Source organism: Tachysurus fulvidraco, chromosome 6 (genome assembly GCF_022655615.1).
Source record: "Tachysurus fulvidraco isolate hzauxx_2018 chromosome 6, HZAU_PFXX_2.0, whole genome shotgun sequence".
NCBI classification, from domain to species: Eukaryota; Metazoa; Chordata; class Actinopteri; order Siluriformes; family Bagridae; genus Tachysurus; species Tachysurus fulvidraco.
In genome coordinates this window covers 13,967,763-13,984,294 of record NC_062523.1, presented here as the reverse complement: position 1 = coordinate 13,984,294, position 16,532 = coordinate 13,967,763, and the positions used below count along the sequence as shown (strand labels likewise).

The 16,532-nt window shown below is 37.3% G+C and overlaps 1 protein-coding gene across 4 annotated transcripts in view; it reads right to left on the bottom strand.

Annotated features, from left to right (window-relative positions):
* The window catches only part of csrnp3 (cysteine-serine-rich nuclear protein 3), a 28,554-nt gene extending 12,649 nt beyond the window's left edge, over positions 1-15,905 (bottom strand). For 2 of the 4 annotated variants that reach the window (XM_047815479.1, XM_027164071.2), the window contains exons 1-2: positions 15,705-15,905; positions 14,521-14,552 (exon numbers count right to left, since the gene is read on the bottom strand). Coding sequence is in view for 1 of the 4 variants with exons in the window: in XM_027164071.2 (XP_027019872.1) it covers positions 14,521-14,552; positions 15,705-15,707 (35 nt within the window). In the remaining 3 variants the exon portion in view is untranslated. Of the gene's footprint in view, positions 1-335; positions 579-14,520; positions 14,553-15,704 lie in introns of those variants that run through there. The other 2 variants (XM_047815481.1, XM_047815480.1) reach the window with 1 other exon arrangement.
* Between the last annotated feature and the right edge of the window lie 627 nt (positions 15,906-16,532).

Sequence of the window (16,532 nt, the reverse complement as noted above, 5' to 3'; positions counted from 1 at the left end):
GCACACATACTCCATGTTGCAACTAATACATTCTGCAGCAAAACCCAGCACAAAAAATTCAGCCACTCCCAGGAAGAGGACCATTTCACATGCATGGAAACGTATATACTGCACACAAATAGGCACTGTCAATACCGCATCAACAACACAGGTACAGTGTCACAAGTTGAGAAACAGAAGCAACATTAGCAGCTACTGTATATAGATTTAAAAGAAGCCTAATCACCTAAACATTAAGATACAGTCACATAAACCATGCCCGAAGCCTGGCATTGCCACATTTGTTCAAATCCAAGCAATGGGTTGTATGCTGGGCTTTAAAGGAGCCAACTGACCTGCTTCCACCACTGATGTGCTCCACCCGCTACTCCCTCCACTCACATTCAGAGTGAATGGACCGATTCAAGCCTGGATGAGTCGTGATGAATGAAGGCCTCCCATTTTACTCTCCCTGTACTGGGCAGTGTGTGTGTGTGTGTGTGTGTGTGTGTGTGTGTGTGTGTGTGTGTGTGTGTGTGTGTGTGTGTGTGTGTGTGTGTGTGTGTGTGTGTGTGTGTGTGTGTGTGTGTGTGTGTGTGTGTGTGTGTGGTAAAGAAAGAGAAAGAGAGAGAAAGAGAGGTGAGAGAGAGACCAGAGATGTCAGGGTACACGAGAGAGAGTTTCAGTAGGATTAGAGACAGAAACGGAGATGGTGTTGTTTTGTGCGTGTGTGTGTGTGTGTGTGTGTGTGTGTGTGTGTGTGTGTGTGTGTGTGTGTGTGTGTGTGTGTGTGTGTGTGTGAGTGTGTGTGTGTGTATGAGAGAGAGAGAGAGAGAGAGAGAGAGAAACAGAGAGAGAGAGAAACCTGTGCATTCAGCAGCAGCCGAGCCTTTACTGTTCTTTCCAGTAAAGAACTCTCCTATTCCCTCTCCCTGATTCTCTATCCCTCTCTTTGCTTCTCTCTCCCTCTCTGCTTCTCTCTCCCTCTCTGATTCTCTCTCTCTTATTCGTTCCAGCCACACAAAGACTCATTAGGTGCAGCCAGCTGAGGGCTGGAGACTGAGCACAGCCTGCGAGATCACATGGGTGGGATGTCTGAGAGAGAGAGAGAGAGAGAGAGAGAGAGAGAGAGAGAGAGAGAGAGAGAGAGGAGAGAGAGAGAGAGGCACTCACTTCTGTGCTCCTGCTGTCTGCAGATATTTTTACCAGTGTTCGAAAGGGTGGGAGGGGGTAAAAGAAGGTGAGAGAGAGAGAGAGAGAGAGAGAGAGAGAGAGAGAGAGAGAGAGAGAGAGAGAGAGAGAGAGAGAGAGAAAGTGAGTGAAAGTGATGTGCAGAGATTGCATGAAGAGTGATGTAGAAAGGAGAGGAAGCTACAAGTCAAGTCAATACACTGCACAGCAAGTAATCTAAAGAGATTAATGGGTACACTAACAAATTAGCCACACACACACACACACAGCATTGAGACTGTTTCACTTTGTGGTAAAAACTCATAGATCTACGGCTAATATGAGCTGCCACATACTGTAGTTTATCAATGCCACAAGTTTGCAGAATTATGATGACTTCTGGCTCCTTTTCACCCATCACAAAATTAATGTACATGAAAATCTAGTTTTATTTGGATTTTCAGATTAATCTTAACCTTATATACACTTTAGTCTCCTATGTATCCTACAGCTACCTTCACATCCAATATGGATAAGCCAATCTAATACTGGCCTGAAATCAGCATGGGGAGGATTTGATACATTTCCTATTCTGACATAAAAAAGATGTTGAATTTAAACACATTAAACAAGGCCACTGTCACTGTACACACCAGGTTGAAGGGGGATTTCTGTTCAAACCCAAACTGAGCTAAAGCTTCTCTAAAACTCAGACAGTGTTGTACATTTAGGGCAGGATGGGTAGTGGACTACTGTTGCTAAGCAACGTACCTGCCAATCAGTAATCTGCAGGGTCATGTGGCAAAGCTAAACCCATGAGATTGGCTTCAGAAACTACAGGATAAATCAAGGTGCATATATTTACAATCTAAATCACACTCTAGATTATTGCATGTACATAGATTAATAGACTATCTCATTATTTTATTGCCAATACAAATACAATGGTTTAAAAGACTTGTTTGATGTGTGATCAGTCAGGCATATAACAGTGATTTAATGTTTCAATGATTTGGAATATGGAATAAACGGAATAAAATGGAACAAAATCCATTTTATCATCAACATCATTTCAATTCAAGCTTAACCGAAATGTTATCAGTTGTTATTGTTTACTATATATAATAAATTATATATACCTCCACATCCACTAGGCTACTTATTTAAATAGGCACAATTCAAATCTCGTACTAAAGACATAATTACAAGCATTGCATATGGTCAGTATGGCATGAAAGCCATTAATACCTGCTTATAGGATGGCTTTTAAAGCTATGAGTGTATTATATAGCATCAGAGAGTCATCTGCCTATAAGGTTTATTTTACCCCAGGGCTCATTCCTCAGAAATATAGCAGCCCAATGCTGGAAAATGAAAATGGACAATTTTCTAGTTATACTAAAAAAAAAAAAAAATCCCTACACTGTACATTTCCTTGTTTTTGGAGTGGCACCATCAAGGGGTCCCTTTGTATAGTTTTAATGTACATCTTTCAACTGGAAATTATATAGTGTACATTTAACATGGTTTATAAATTGCACTCGATATTTTAGGTTAAAGGTTTAAAGGTACACTACATGCCCTTTCTCAAAAAATAATAAATACTACATAGTATGTACCCTTGTTGTGGCACTCCAGTGACAAAGAAAGGTACAGTTTATTACCCTTTTTTCTGATTACGTATAGCCCATGGGTATAAAATATCGATCTCTGAATGGATGAACACTAAAGCTGAGACTAAATGGAAAATCATTCAGAATAATAGCAGCAAGCAATTTCCTCATATTACTTGTGTAGCCTAATATTGTTCCATAAAAATGCTTTTGTTTTTGTCTATAGACCAATCAATGGGAAGAAAAGCTCATGACCCTTACCATAAATGCAAGGGATAAATGCTCATATGTGGGAATAAGCATTGTGGAACCTGATTTTCCCACAAGATTTAATTATTCTCCTCATTTCCCCTCCATCGCAGGAACCCATCTATTGTATAACAGCGATATCTAATTTGTATTCTTTTCCTTTCCCCTCCTTATGGGGTATCATACTCACTGCTCCATTTCATATGCAGAGCATAGGCCGAGCAGAAGCAGTTTTGCTACACTGATTTGGGGAGTCACTGCATCAGTAAGAATGACCCATTTTGGGAATATGTGTGTGAATTTAGTTTCACATAGTGAGAAATTGTTCAAGTGGAAGGACTTCGTTTGCAAAAGAAGTCTAGTTCAAAATCAAATATCATTGCCTCATAGTATTTTTTTTTATGAAAGGTATGAAAAAGTCTACAGTAATAATTGGATCTTTTAAATTCACTTGAAGGAAACTAAACACATGCTTTTATATTTTCAGTAAATAACAGCAGACATTTTTTGACAGTCTGATTATGATAAATACATCAGTGAGTGTATTGAATGAGGGACATTTTCAGTCTCCAAACAGCAATAAAATCAAGGCCGGTATATATCAACATATCCCTAAACAGATGTGAAGTTTTATATGATCAAATTCTCTACTGACTCTTTAACCAGTAAGGAACTTTAAACAGCGCATTACTTAAATAGGGCCATTAAAACTACAAGATGCTGATATCTTCCCACAATACAGGAAAGGTAGTAAGTAGTAGAGAAAAACTCCTGCTGCTGTGATGCCAGCCCTCCTCAGCACGCAGCATGCTTCCTTTGTCACCTCTATTTAACTCCCTTTGCTTTCTGCTGTCTCCCCATCTGTTCAGCCTCTATCCCCAGCCTGTGCTTCCTCCTAAATGTTTCATACTACGTCACCACGGCTTTTCCGTGGCCTTTAATTAGCAGCATGCTAACCCCTGAATGGCCCCGGACCGGAGAATAGCTGAGCCCAGCCACTCCACTGAGTCACATGGGTCAGTTCAGTAGTGCACTTCCTGGCCCCGGGGCTCACACTTCTGAAAACAAATAAGTGTATGACCACTGTTTCAAATAACAGTGCAAATTAAAATCAGATTCCCGTGCCACTTCTACTAGACTAATATTATTCTATTCACCTGGAGATACCAGAGGATCCCTCTGTGGGAGAAGCATATTCTGTTATACACAGCCCTGTCACAATTATGAAATTTTGGCTGTAAAGATGAGTAACTGTCATCAAAACTGAAATTAACATTTTACTTTCTGCTGACTATACTATTTTTATAATAGACAGCCATTGCGCGCACACACACACACACACACACACACACACACACACACACACACACACACACACACACACACACACACACACACAGAGGAATTTATAAACAGTGAATTTAAAAATAGTTCTGCCGCGAAAAGAAATGAAAGAAGAAATATATGCGAAATACGTTGCAGATATGATCCTTAAAATATAAAAAATAAATATTACTAAAGCAGACAAGTAAGCTACTGGGAAAAAAAGAATTCCTATAACATTGAGCTTACAAAATGCCAAATTATTGAACTGTGTATTCATGTAATAAATCTTTAATTGACAAAACCTTTTAAGTCAAGTTGTTCAGTGTTAAAACATAGATACAAGTTCATTGTTCAAAATACGATTGTGTTTAAGGAACATCCAGACATGAACAAACAGACAATTAATGCTGTGTTTATTGACTAGAGTACAGTACAGCTAAATGAAAACATATTAGTCTTGGATCTTAAAATTACTTGCAATCAGCAAAAAATATTGTCATATGATTGTGATTAACTGAATCAAGCTGAGGCCCACATGCAATGCAGTGTTGCTGAAGTTACACTTGCTAAAGTTGTACATTGAAGTCATTTTTCTGTTCAAGCTGGAACATTTTATTCTATTAGCAGAAAGATTTAGACATATGTTTTTTTTAAAATAACAAGAACATAGACATTTTCTTTCCTGAGAAATGTAAATGTAAATGGAGTTTTGAGGCAGTCTGTGCTGTAGCTAAAGCAAATGCTTAGAAATGATGTCTTTATATCACAGCACTGCTGAATTCTCAGAAAGTGTTGATTAATTTTCCATAACAGAATTGCTGACAGTAGTCGGTATACAAACCATGCAAACCATGGTGAGGCAGTCATTAATGTATTAAAAATTGGTGACAAATAGCTGCAGCAAAATAGTAAAATAATAAAGAAATATAATAAAGAAATCACAACCCACAATTATCAGAGTTATTATATTTGTAATATAGAAATTTGATGATTTAAGAATATTTAGGATGCAATAAATAACCAATGTAATGCAGTACACAGTTAAATAATGAGTCTAATATTTGAAAAGTTTGATTGTTTAAACAGAATACATCAAACTCATTTTAGAATTAAAGGGGTGATGGTAAAATGTTTGAGAACCTCTGTCACAGACAGCAGAAGAGAGTTTAAAATAGGTTTGATAAACTAGCAAAGCCAAGGCAACTGCACAGTACAGCAGGCACACAGGCACACTGCATCCAGACAGACAAAAAGAGAGAGAGAGAGAGAGAGAGAGAGAGAGAGAGAGAGAGAGAGAGAGAGAGAGAGAGAGAGAGAGAGAGAGAGAGAGAGAGAGAGAGCAACAGAGGGAACAGAGACAGCAGGCAAAAAAGGAACTCAGTAGAAGAACATTTGGACTGCCAGCTTTAGCTAAAGCTCAATATGGCCCACCTCATCTCTACAATGTTAGTGTTTTACTGTTGTATGGCACAACACAAACATTATTCTCCCCATATGGCTGTGCAAGACTTTTTTTGAAGCGTCAAACGTCAATGGAGCGGCTGTCTTGGCCTACTGTAGATGCAGCAGAGACAGGCAGGAAAAGTGGAGCTTTAAGTGTAAAAGGCCACTAACACCTCAAGAGAAGTGTGGTAAGAGTTTAACCTCATAACTACAGTAACACACACACACACACACACACACACACACACACTCTCTCTCTCTCTGTGTCTCTCTCTCTCTCTCACACACACACACACACACACACACACACACACACACACACACACACACACACACACACACACACACACACACACACACACACACCAGAAACAGCCCTAAACTGCAAACTTGTGAGATCCAGGTCTCCTTTGAAGATTTCCGGGGAAAAGGGATGTCTCTGTGTAGATCTATGCAACCTACAAAAACGTACACTATAATGATTATAAATCTAAAGATCTCTGGTGATTTCTGCAACTTACAGTACTAAAGGGCTCCAAAAGGCATAAATGCATTGCTGATACATGGCATGCTTGACATTAGATTTGTTGACTGTACTGTACATGGGACCTGCTTCATGAAAAATACCAAGGCAGGAAATTTATTAAAGGTCATGGCTTACTCTTTCAGTACAGTGTGTATTCAGGTGCTGTATTCTGTGAGAGACAACTAGTATGGGTAAATAGATTTTGTTAAAAACTACTTCAAATCGTATAGGAACATATCAGTCATTTTTAAAATCCGGCAGATCCTGAAAAAATGAAATTTGGAAATGTTCCCATGTATTCATATCACTAGCTAGCTAGCTCAGAAATCAAAAAAGTACATCTACAGTATATCTATCTGTTTTTTAACAGATCAATTAGCCAGCCCATTAGCTAACTACCCAATAAGATCAAGTAATGCTTTATGTTACGTTTCTAGCATTTTGGCAGAACATTTTTTATCCAGAGCAACTTATATTTATCTCATTTATACAACTGAGCAATTTTACTAATAGCGAATACATAACACTCCAGAAAATCAGTAAAGTACTGAGTGTTCTCAGTGTAGAAATAACTTACCAGAATTCAGCATGTATTAATAATCGTGTTTTTTTTTTTACTTTAAGGTTAGTGATTTGACCGTGTACTAGGTATTAGTATTAAATTATTTAACCAGAGAAGTAAACATATTGCACCATTTATTTTATAAAAATGTATCACGTTCTATTTTTCTCAAATTTATATAAAATAAATATTAAAGCATAAAAAGTCTAAAAAGCAGGTGATATAAACTGACGCCATAAAGGATGACAGATTACTCCAGAGTCTCTAGTCTATCAGATTTGCCATGAATGCAAAATCAATCTATAATTTGTGGGCCTGTAAATCAATACCCATCCCAATTTAAACAAAAAGTGCATGCTATTACTCATTGTTCAAAAAGACAACAGCCCACACACTGCTGAAACTACATTAAATTTTTCTTAATCACTGCCTTCATTAAACAAAATGAATCACTTAGAATACAAAAAACAAACAAACAAAAGAAAAAAACACACAAACTGGGAGACTATACAAAACTTGTCTTTTTCGGACCAACAAGCAAAAATATATCAGCCAATTAAAGACAAAGAAGCCCATTTAAGCAAATGTACTACATTCAGTGCTTTATGGAAATGAGGCTTCATTCCAGCTCTGTACATTTGTTAACTTGCTGTTGCCCAAGGCAAGGCATTAGTCATCAACACACAGACACACAGACACAGACGAACACACATACATGAAAAGAGCGAGACAGAGCTGGCTGCTGTTCAGTATCCTGCACACGGAGCAGACTGCTGCAGCTAGTGCCCAGCATTGATCTTCACATCCTCCACCCAGAACAATGGAGGGGGGAAAAAGCTCCATTCCTCCACCAGCCTTGTGCATGGGCACAGGTTAAGCTTTACAGTGACACACAGAATCTGAACTCTGTCGTCTCGTGGTAGTGTTTATTAAGGCGGACTATATTCCCTTGTGTTACACAGAGTCTTGAACTCTTAATAGAAATAAATGCCAGGCTGCTCCTCTCATTATGGCTTGTGTTAACGCATAAATTAAGAAGGACATTAAAATATGCACCGTTAGTGAAACACAAACATTGAGTGTTATCAGGTCCTAGTATGCTAATGACTTGACTGGAATAAAGCATTAAGAAAATTGCCATTTGATAAATGAAAGTCTCTTTACAGCTTATTTGAGTAAGCATCATGTCATATTGATTCAATACTACTGGAATGTTCTAGAGAAATGGATTATTACCTGGACAATTCAATATATCCTTATTGTTTTAAGATAATGGCTAAGAGGAAATGCCTTTTTTGTATAACATGATCAGAATTTTGAATGTATCTTTGTGTTCAGCACTGACCAAGTCCAAGGTCAATGGGCACAAATTAAACTGCAAGAAAAAACCCCATAGCATACCTACACTCAGCAACTGCAGATTCTTCCCAAAGTTGTAAATCCCAACTGTATTAATTCCACTCCAAATGACATTCCTCTCACGTACGTCATGGCATAATCAGGTACTTTCACCCTCATGTCAATCATAAGACACCCCTGAATAATTCATAAAAATATTTTTTATTTATGTCGGCATTTTTCCCATGCCAAGAGTAAAAAAATAAACTTAGGAGAAGCTGAAGCTTGGGTAGACAGAGATGCACAACATCTCACATAGTGAACAATGCTTTCATCTTTAATCCAAGCACTGGGAGGCTGGGATTGTCTGGGTCTACACACACACACACACACACACACACACACACACACACACACACACACACACACACACACACACACGCGCGCACACACACGCGCACACACACAGGCACACACACGTGCACGCACGCACACACACATTATTAATTCACTTTCTAACTGAGATCTGATAACATTTTCATATTTAAACTGCAGACAGTTTTTGTCAGAGAAGAGTTATGAAGCTAATCTTGTTTGTGTTAATTGTAAAAATAATAATTGCAATTATTTAAACACCTCTCTTTGGATTGGATTCAATAACATATTGTGTAAACTGGATCAAATATTCACACACACACAAAAATCCTTCATACTTCACTTCTGAAAGGACTTGTTCCACATATGCCTCAAAATTGTCACTTTCAGGATCAGACAAAGATGTTTTTCATTTTTTGTCTGATCCTGAAAGTGACAATTATCTTAAAATCCTTAACATCACATCTGAATCAACTGCGGCAGTCTAAGTGAGTCTAATGATGTGGTTGTAATTTGGAGCTGAGTAAGGCTGTAAATGCCTGAAGCAGTGCCAGGTGTGGTACCCGTTACTGATTGGCAGCTACCTGACAGCCAGGGTGTGTGTGCAGTCTAAAATTAGATGAGTGCATGTGTAGGCTGAGACACTGAGTGTGTGTCACCAAAAGATGACTAAACTGCCATCCATGCCAAACAATCACTGTGGGACAGAAGAATTATACAAGTACATGTTTCCAGTGCAGAAAATTTCAACAGCATAAAATATTCTTTTTATTTACCTTGATGTGAACCACCTAATGTTAATCTAATTAAGTAGACTTAATAGTGATGCTATTGTCTGAGTAGAAATACCCAGTTCTCATCTCTAACAGTAACTGACATATTGTTCCTATACAGACGCCTTGTGTCAAGTTGTATGATGACAGAATCAGATTACTGCTGTATTGTTTGCTGGCACAATAGTAGGATCTGACATATATTTACGATTGATATGATGGTGTATTAATTAGCCGGCTTCCCAGCTGAGAGGACACATTTCCAGCTGTGCACAGGATGCCTTTTCTAAAATCTGTTTAGATTCAGCATATTTTCCATACAGGCAAGCTCACAGGCAAGCTCTGTTAGCATTACTAATTGGTAGCCTGCTTTGCTATTGTTCGGTCATTGGTGCTTTAGTGTCGTAATATATATTCTGAAACAAGTCCTTAGCATTTATCTGTTACAGAAATGTCTGCATTAAAAAAAACACACAACTCTGTATTCCAATGTTCCCTAGATTCCTGAGTTAACTTTAGTTACCCTCAACACTTAAGAGCTGCAGCTACACAGCGACAGACCCACACAGTTACTGGCACTGCATACACTCACTCGTGCAAAACACACACACAAAAAAAACAAATATTGTGAATGTAATTCATATACTGATTTGATTGTTAATATTAAACAAGGCAGAACATCCAATTAGGAAATTCAACAAATGATCTGTCAGATTAATATTAGTGACACATCAGAAGAGTTATGCTAGATTGCACCAATTAGATACATAGTAATTCACGAATGACTAACAACCATATTACTTCAGGTTGTCTATCTTGATGTGGTCTGGAATATATAAACATACGGCAACTGTCTCCCCATGCAGTTATTTTAACCACATTAAAATTGGTTGCCATAGCAATATGAGAGAGAAGAGATAGTGAGGGAGAGAAAGCAGGCTGAATAATCTGAAAAGAACAATACAGACCAACATTATTTTAAGAAAATTGTCCCCATTTGTGTAATGACTTTGTATAAAATCCCTCATTTGTAAACATAAAATTCAAAGAACATGTCTGCGTACAAATGTGGCCTGATCAAAATACTCAAAGCCTAAGTCACGTTGCCTTTTGTTCACACGTCTGCTCATCTTCATGTTTAAACCTGATATTGAAAGGCAATGCTGAATGAAATGTCCTTCCCGTGGTTCTCTTTCTGTTCGTTTTGTGTTGAAAAATATGAATGTGGAATAAAAGTGTATCCAGAAATAGTACAGTTGATTATTATAGTGTCATGTATTACATCACTGATCTGTAGCATTTATGTAGTAGGTATGCTTTCACAACATGATTTCACTTAATATTTACATATTCTAATATACTTAACTGATCATTTAAACACCTAGTATCCACTTTATTCATATAAAGAAAGAAAGAAATTAAAGAAATAAAAAAATTAATATTAACGATACCTAGTTCTGAAAATGAGAGATGTTAAGATGCATGTGTTTTATTTCTGGTAGCCATGTGTAAAATATTAAATGTTAAAATGGCTCCCATTAAATAAAAACGTCATCTTAATTAAAAGGAAAAACTATTGAAATGTAAAATGTAAGAATTCTTCACCATTAAAATTAAAATTTAAAGTTAAAGTTTATGGTAATATGAGGAGCAATGAAAAACATTAAAGAACAACAAATATTGACATGTCAGATGCAAACACATAAGTCAGATAAGTCATATAAACCTAATGTATGCTTGGAAGTAATGCGGCTATAATTAATTAAATGAAGTAAAAAATCAAATTAAATAGCATGAATACATCTGAACATTGTAGTCTTGTGTGTATAATGTAAATAAGCTATTCTTGTATGGGCTGCTAGGCCTGATATCAAGGAACAATATATATTGACATTGTAATCATTTCTGTAATCTTTACAGGAATAGAAACTGTTCTTCTCAAAACTAAAGCCTGACTATGTTATGACAGCTTCTGTGATGGTATATTATCCAGCTTTCTAAAGACATATTCTCACACCTTTAATGATGATGGCCTTCTGCAAAGCAACATTGAATTTCAATGCGTTGATTTAGAGTAGTGTAATTAACTGCAGACAGGGTGAGAGGTGACGAGGCACTGAGATGTTTCCTGTTTATGAAAACATCTGTTCAGTAGTAAATCACTTACTGCTATACTCATTTCAGTGAAAATTAAAAAAGAGGATTTCTGTTACTTATTAGAAGTGGGGGGGGGAGCAGTGGGCCATGCAGAAGTGATTTGGTCACATCTATACTGAAATACTAAATGCACGACACTTTATAACAAAACACTGCAAAAGTAATTCAATGCAACAACCGGCCTGTATTTAATACTGCAACCACAGCTCTAAAGACTCAACTGAACACATGGTATTAAATTGTACAATGCCATAAAAGTAGTACCATGTAAATCACATTACAATAATATGAGAGGGAAAGGATTAGAGACAGGAATCTTTGAATAACATGTGCTCTCCTTGCAGCACATATAAACATGCCGAACAAGCGTCATGGCAACCACTTCCACCGGCAAGATGCTGAAAATCTCTGAGATATGGAGCTGACACAGAGACAGTGAAAGGAAGCCAACAGGGCACATCAAACCCCCCATAGTCTCTAATTGAGCTCTAAGAGTCCTTTTGTTCCACACCAAATAGGACGAATGAATGCCTGGGTTTCTTCATCAAGACTAGATTTGACTGCAGTATCATATTAACAAAGACTCCACTCCGATTATTCACTGTACTACTGTATATGCATAGGTAAGCAGGTTTCCGTCTTCATATGAATGACTTACACAAAGGAAGATGTGTTACTGAAATAAAATGCTGAACCACAAGTCTGCAAAGAAACCACATCAAATGTTTCTAAACAAGTGAATACAGTCAATTGTTACTGCAATATTAATATTGCATTCCCTTAAAATGAAGCAAGAATATGTCCATATAATTGACACACTCTTGGCCTGCTGCTATCACAATCATAAAAACAATGGTGAACTTGTCAGGTTGGAAAAAGATTTTTTTTAATCCCAGAAGAGTCTTTTGTTCCTTAAATTAAAAACAGATTATTGCATCCTTTGTTTTTGCCCACCCCCTTTCCCCTAAAGGCTTGTATGTATGGCACAGCACAGGGCATTTTTCCAAAGCAAGCTGCCTGTTTCTGCCAAAGAAGCAGTCAGTGATCTCTTTCTCTGACTTTACTTAAGACAGCACATCTTACATTATGTGAAAGGAGCATTTAGAAGAAGAATTTAGAATTAGAATTAAGAATACATATCAAAAGAAAAAGATATATATATATATATACATACATACTGTATATATCAGTGTTAATGAAATTTACTTATACTTATAATTAACCTTTACTATATAGGTTTATTAATTACATTATATCATGTTTACAGATGGCACATAAATATAGTCATAAGAAGAGAAAGAAAGAGACAGAAATATTGTCCAGGATACAAATCAGAAGATTGATATGAGGTTTCGAAATAAACCTATTCATGAGTGTGTACAGTATGGGTCTCTGTAGATAAATATATGTGTACCTCTGCATTAGTATCCCTGCCTTTTTCCTGCACAGTGTGAGCATTTGTGTATGTGTGTGAATATGTGTGTACATGCTGGGAAGCATTGCCGCACTCAGCTGATTCCTTGCTGAAGGGAAAAAGGGATTGGCGGAGGAGTAACAATGGAAGCAGATAATGAGGCACAGTGCCACATTCAGACCCACTGTCTCCCTCTCACTTCACCTCGCTCCTACAGACAACTGGCACCATGTTAAACCATTTACTCTGAATTTGATTTAATTATGGTCACAATAAGCAGAATTTCACATTTTGCTGTCAGTTATATATTACAGATGCTCTGTTCTGGCTGACCACAAAACATATTAGAACATTAGGTAACATAAAATATCATATGCTGATCTGACCAGTGCAAAGAAAAAAACAAAAAACTTCTCCTCAGAATATGGACTACAACAAAATCCCACATGACTGTATAACACCTTTTGCCCACTGAGAATGATCATGTCTCTTGCACTCTAATATTTAAACCACTAAACAGTTAATACTGATTTTTTTTAAATAATATTCTTTATAATAACCTTTTGTTCTATGTTTATTTTCTGTAAAGCTGCTTTGAAACAATGTCAATTGTAAAAAGCACTATACAAATAAACTTGAATTGAATTGAATTATGTAGATTGTTATAACCTGAAATGAGTAAAAATGCAATTTCTTCAAGAATGATATTCTTCACCATGTACTTTGATGAATTGCAAAAAAAAACAACTATGCTATATATGAGTATAAGTAATAGTGTATATAATTACTAATAATATTAAACCTAAAAGTTAGATAGTAGATTAGATAGTAAATTAAATCACAGTCTAGGTACAATGTCTAAAGCATTATGCAAGAAAAATAATTATATCAACATCAGCATAGATTTGTATTAGTTGTTCCATTGTACAAACACTTGGGAAAACAAACAGAGCAGATCTGATGGTGCTCAAAGACATTTGACTATAGCACACAAGAAAATGATGAATTAAGATGTTGAGAAAAAGTGCAGTTAAAAACAGAACTGGTTAAAACCTAAAGACTAAATAGAAATAATGTCTAAAGCTTCTTCATTACATACTTCAAAATAAAGCATGACAGCCTAATGACAGAAGCTAGTATCATACCCAGGACTGCCCTTTAAACCTATTAATGGCAATCCATCATTAAGGAAAGCCACTAAGGATCTAAACCAATCTGCTGAAGCACTAATACCCATCAGATCAGCTTTCCTCTTAATGACAAACATGGTATCAAGCTGAACGACTGGTAAAAGAATGATCAGCTATAAGAGGCATCGGTTTCAGATGCTGGCCAATTATCTGTATTGACAGATGAGAATCCACTTAGCTGAGTGATGAACACGAGTTAAAGAGATATTATTTGTGAAACAACAGATACTAAATTTCAAACGTTTTTTCAAAGACTAAACACCACTGAGAAACCCCAGGGGGCCTTTAATTACAGCTGTAACAGTTGTGAATAGTTTAATCAGAAAGTGAAGGCAAAAATCAGTCTCGAACAAGAGCAAATTGATTTCAAATTATGATAATGCATTAAATATGATTTTGACTTACCTTAAAAGAAGAATATGAGTAACTTCAAATTTCTGTTAAAACAAACAGAAACAAATTGCTTATTAAATATAAAACATGAAGGTTGGAAGGCAAGTGAAAAGGTATGACGCATGACATGATGAATGCACATCCGGCGCAACATCACAGTTTTTGACACACTGTGCTATCTGTCAAACCCTTCTCCAATTTAAAAGAAAGACACTCAATAATGTTTAACATGACAGCAAGGATGGAAATATTCAGGGACTGTCCCCTTCTTCAATACTTTATTTATTTATTTATTTATTTATTTATTTATTTATTTAAGCCCTTTATCTATATTAAAATAGTATCCTTTTAATTTTAGTTTGGTTCCTTCTTCGTTTTCTCTACCAGGTGCAATTCATATAGTCATGTTTATAAAGTCAGCACATACAGTACCATCTAATGCAGACTATCTTTTATTATCTCAGCAGAACATATTTATGATTAAGGGCTGCTATGATGGGTAAAAGCAATGTGTAGAGTCTCAGCCTGAGACCCTGCGTGGGCCTTGTGAATGCTCCCTCATTACAGGAGAGAGCAATTCCCATGGGATTGGGCAAAGAGGCAGAGCTTTGCCTGACACAGCTGCCTGTTCTCACAATGAGATTCACTCACTATTATGTATTAAATCAACCTATTGTCTGTGTTTCCTTAATTTTTAGATTAGTGTAGCTCTCTCTCTCTCTCTCTCTCTCTCTCTCTCTCTCTCTCTCTCTCTCTCACACACACACACACACACACACACACACACACACACACACACACACTTACATGTATTCTTCCCAAGAACAGAATATACAGAATTGTCATTAGTGCATATAAAAATAGAATATATTTCTTAGAAGCACATGCATAATGCTATATTTAATTGTTTGAATATAATCCAGACCTATATAAGATTACTGTACCCCTCTAGTCTAATTAATAACGTCTATGGGCTATTAAACCTTCTTCCCATAGCTTGCTGCATTGGGTTGGAGAGTTCATTGCATCAGTTATGCACAATAGCTGGCTGCAGGGATGGATACAGAACACACCTTTAACAAGATATTACATCTCAAGATAACATGCTGATGATGAAGTCTTCTTGTAGACTCAATAGGCCAATATTGCATAATTTATTGATGATCATGACAATAAAAACCAGCGCGTGCACTTACCATTCATTTTGACCAGATCCTTAATAAACCTGACAGCAGCGACGGATGAAGAAAGCTTCGTGTTTCAAGTGTGTCGAGTGCTGTTTAAGGATCTCAGTGACAGTGAGGCTTTTACTCAGCCGGCATTCAGCGCCTGGTCACAGACGCATTGAGGAACACAAGCGCTGTTCTGGCTGATGGGGAAACAATGGTGCAGGCAGGGCAGCACTGACAGCTCTGCCGGCCACGTGACCACGCTCCACCAATCACAACACGGATTAGGGGGTCGCCTGCTTGGAACAGCGAACTGGAGATGTTGCCAGATTGCTGCAGTTCCATCCCACATGTTACGAAACTGGCAACTCAGCTGGGGTGAATTTTTTTTTTACCCTGGGGGTGGTATTTATTCGTTACAGGTTGCATCGTAATGAGTGTGTGTGTGTGTGTGTGTGTGTGCCCTGTGATGGGTTGGCACTCCGTCCAGGGTGTATCCTGCCTCGCTGCCCGATGACGCCTGAGACCCGAGAAGTTCGGATAAGCGGTAGAAAATGAGTGAGTGAGTGAGGTTGCATCGTTCTGTCGGAAGATATGTATAAAAATATGAAAAGTTTGTATTTCTTATGTTCATTTATTTATTTATTTATTTTCATTCTCTAGCATACACCACTTTATATTCCCTGGGGTTGTGATGGAGTCCTTGGAAAACTGGGAACAGTGTGGAAATACAAGCTAGATGGAATGCTAGCCCATCATAGGGATCCATACTGTACACACATTGACACACTCATTCACATGAATTGGAAAATTTAGCTCATTCTACTACTGACATGTTCCTTGGTGCTGGGAGGA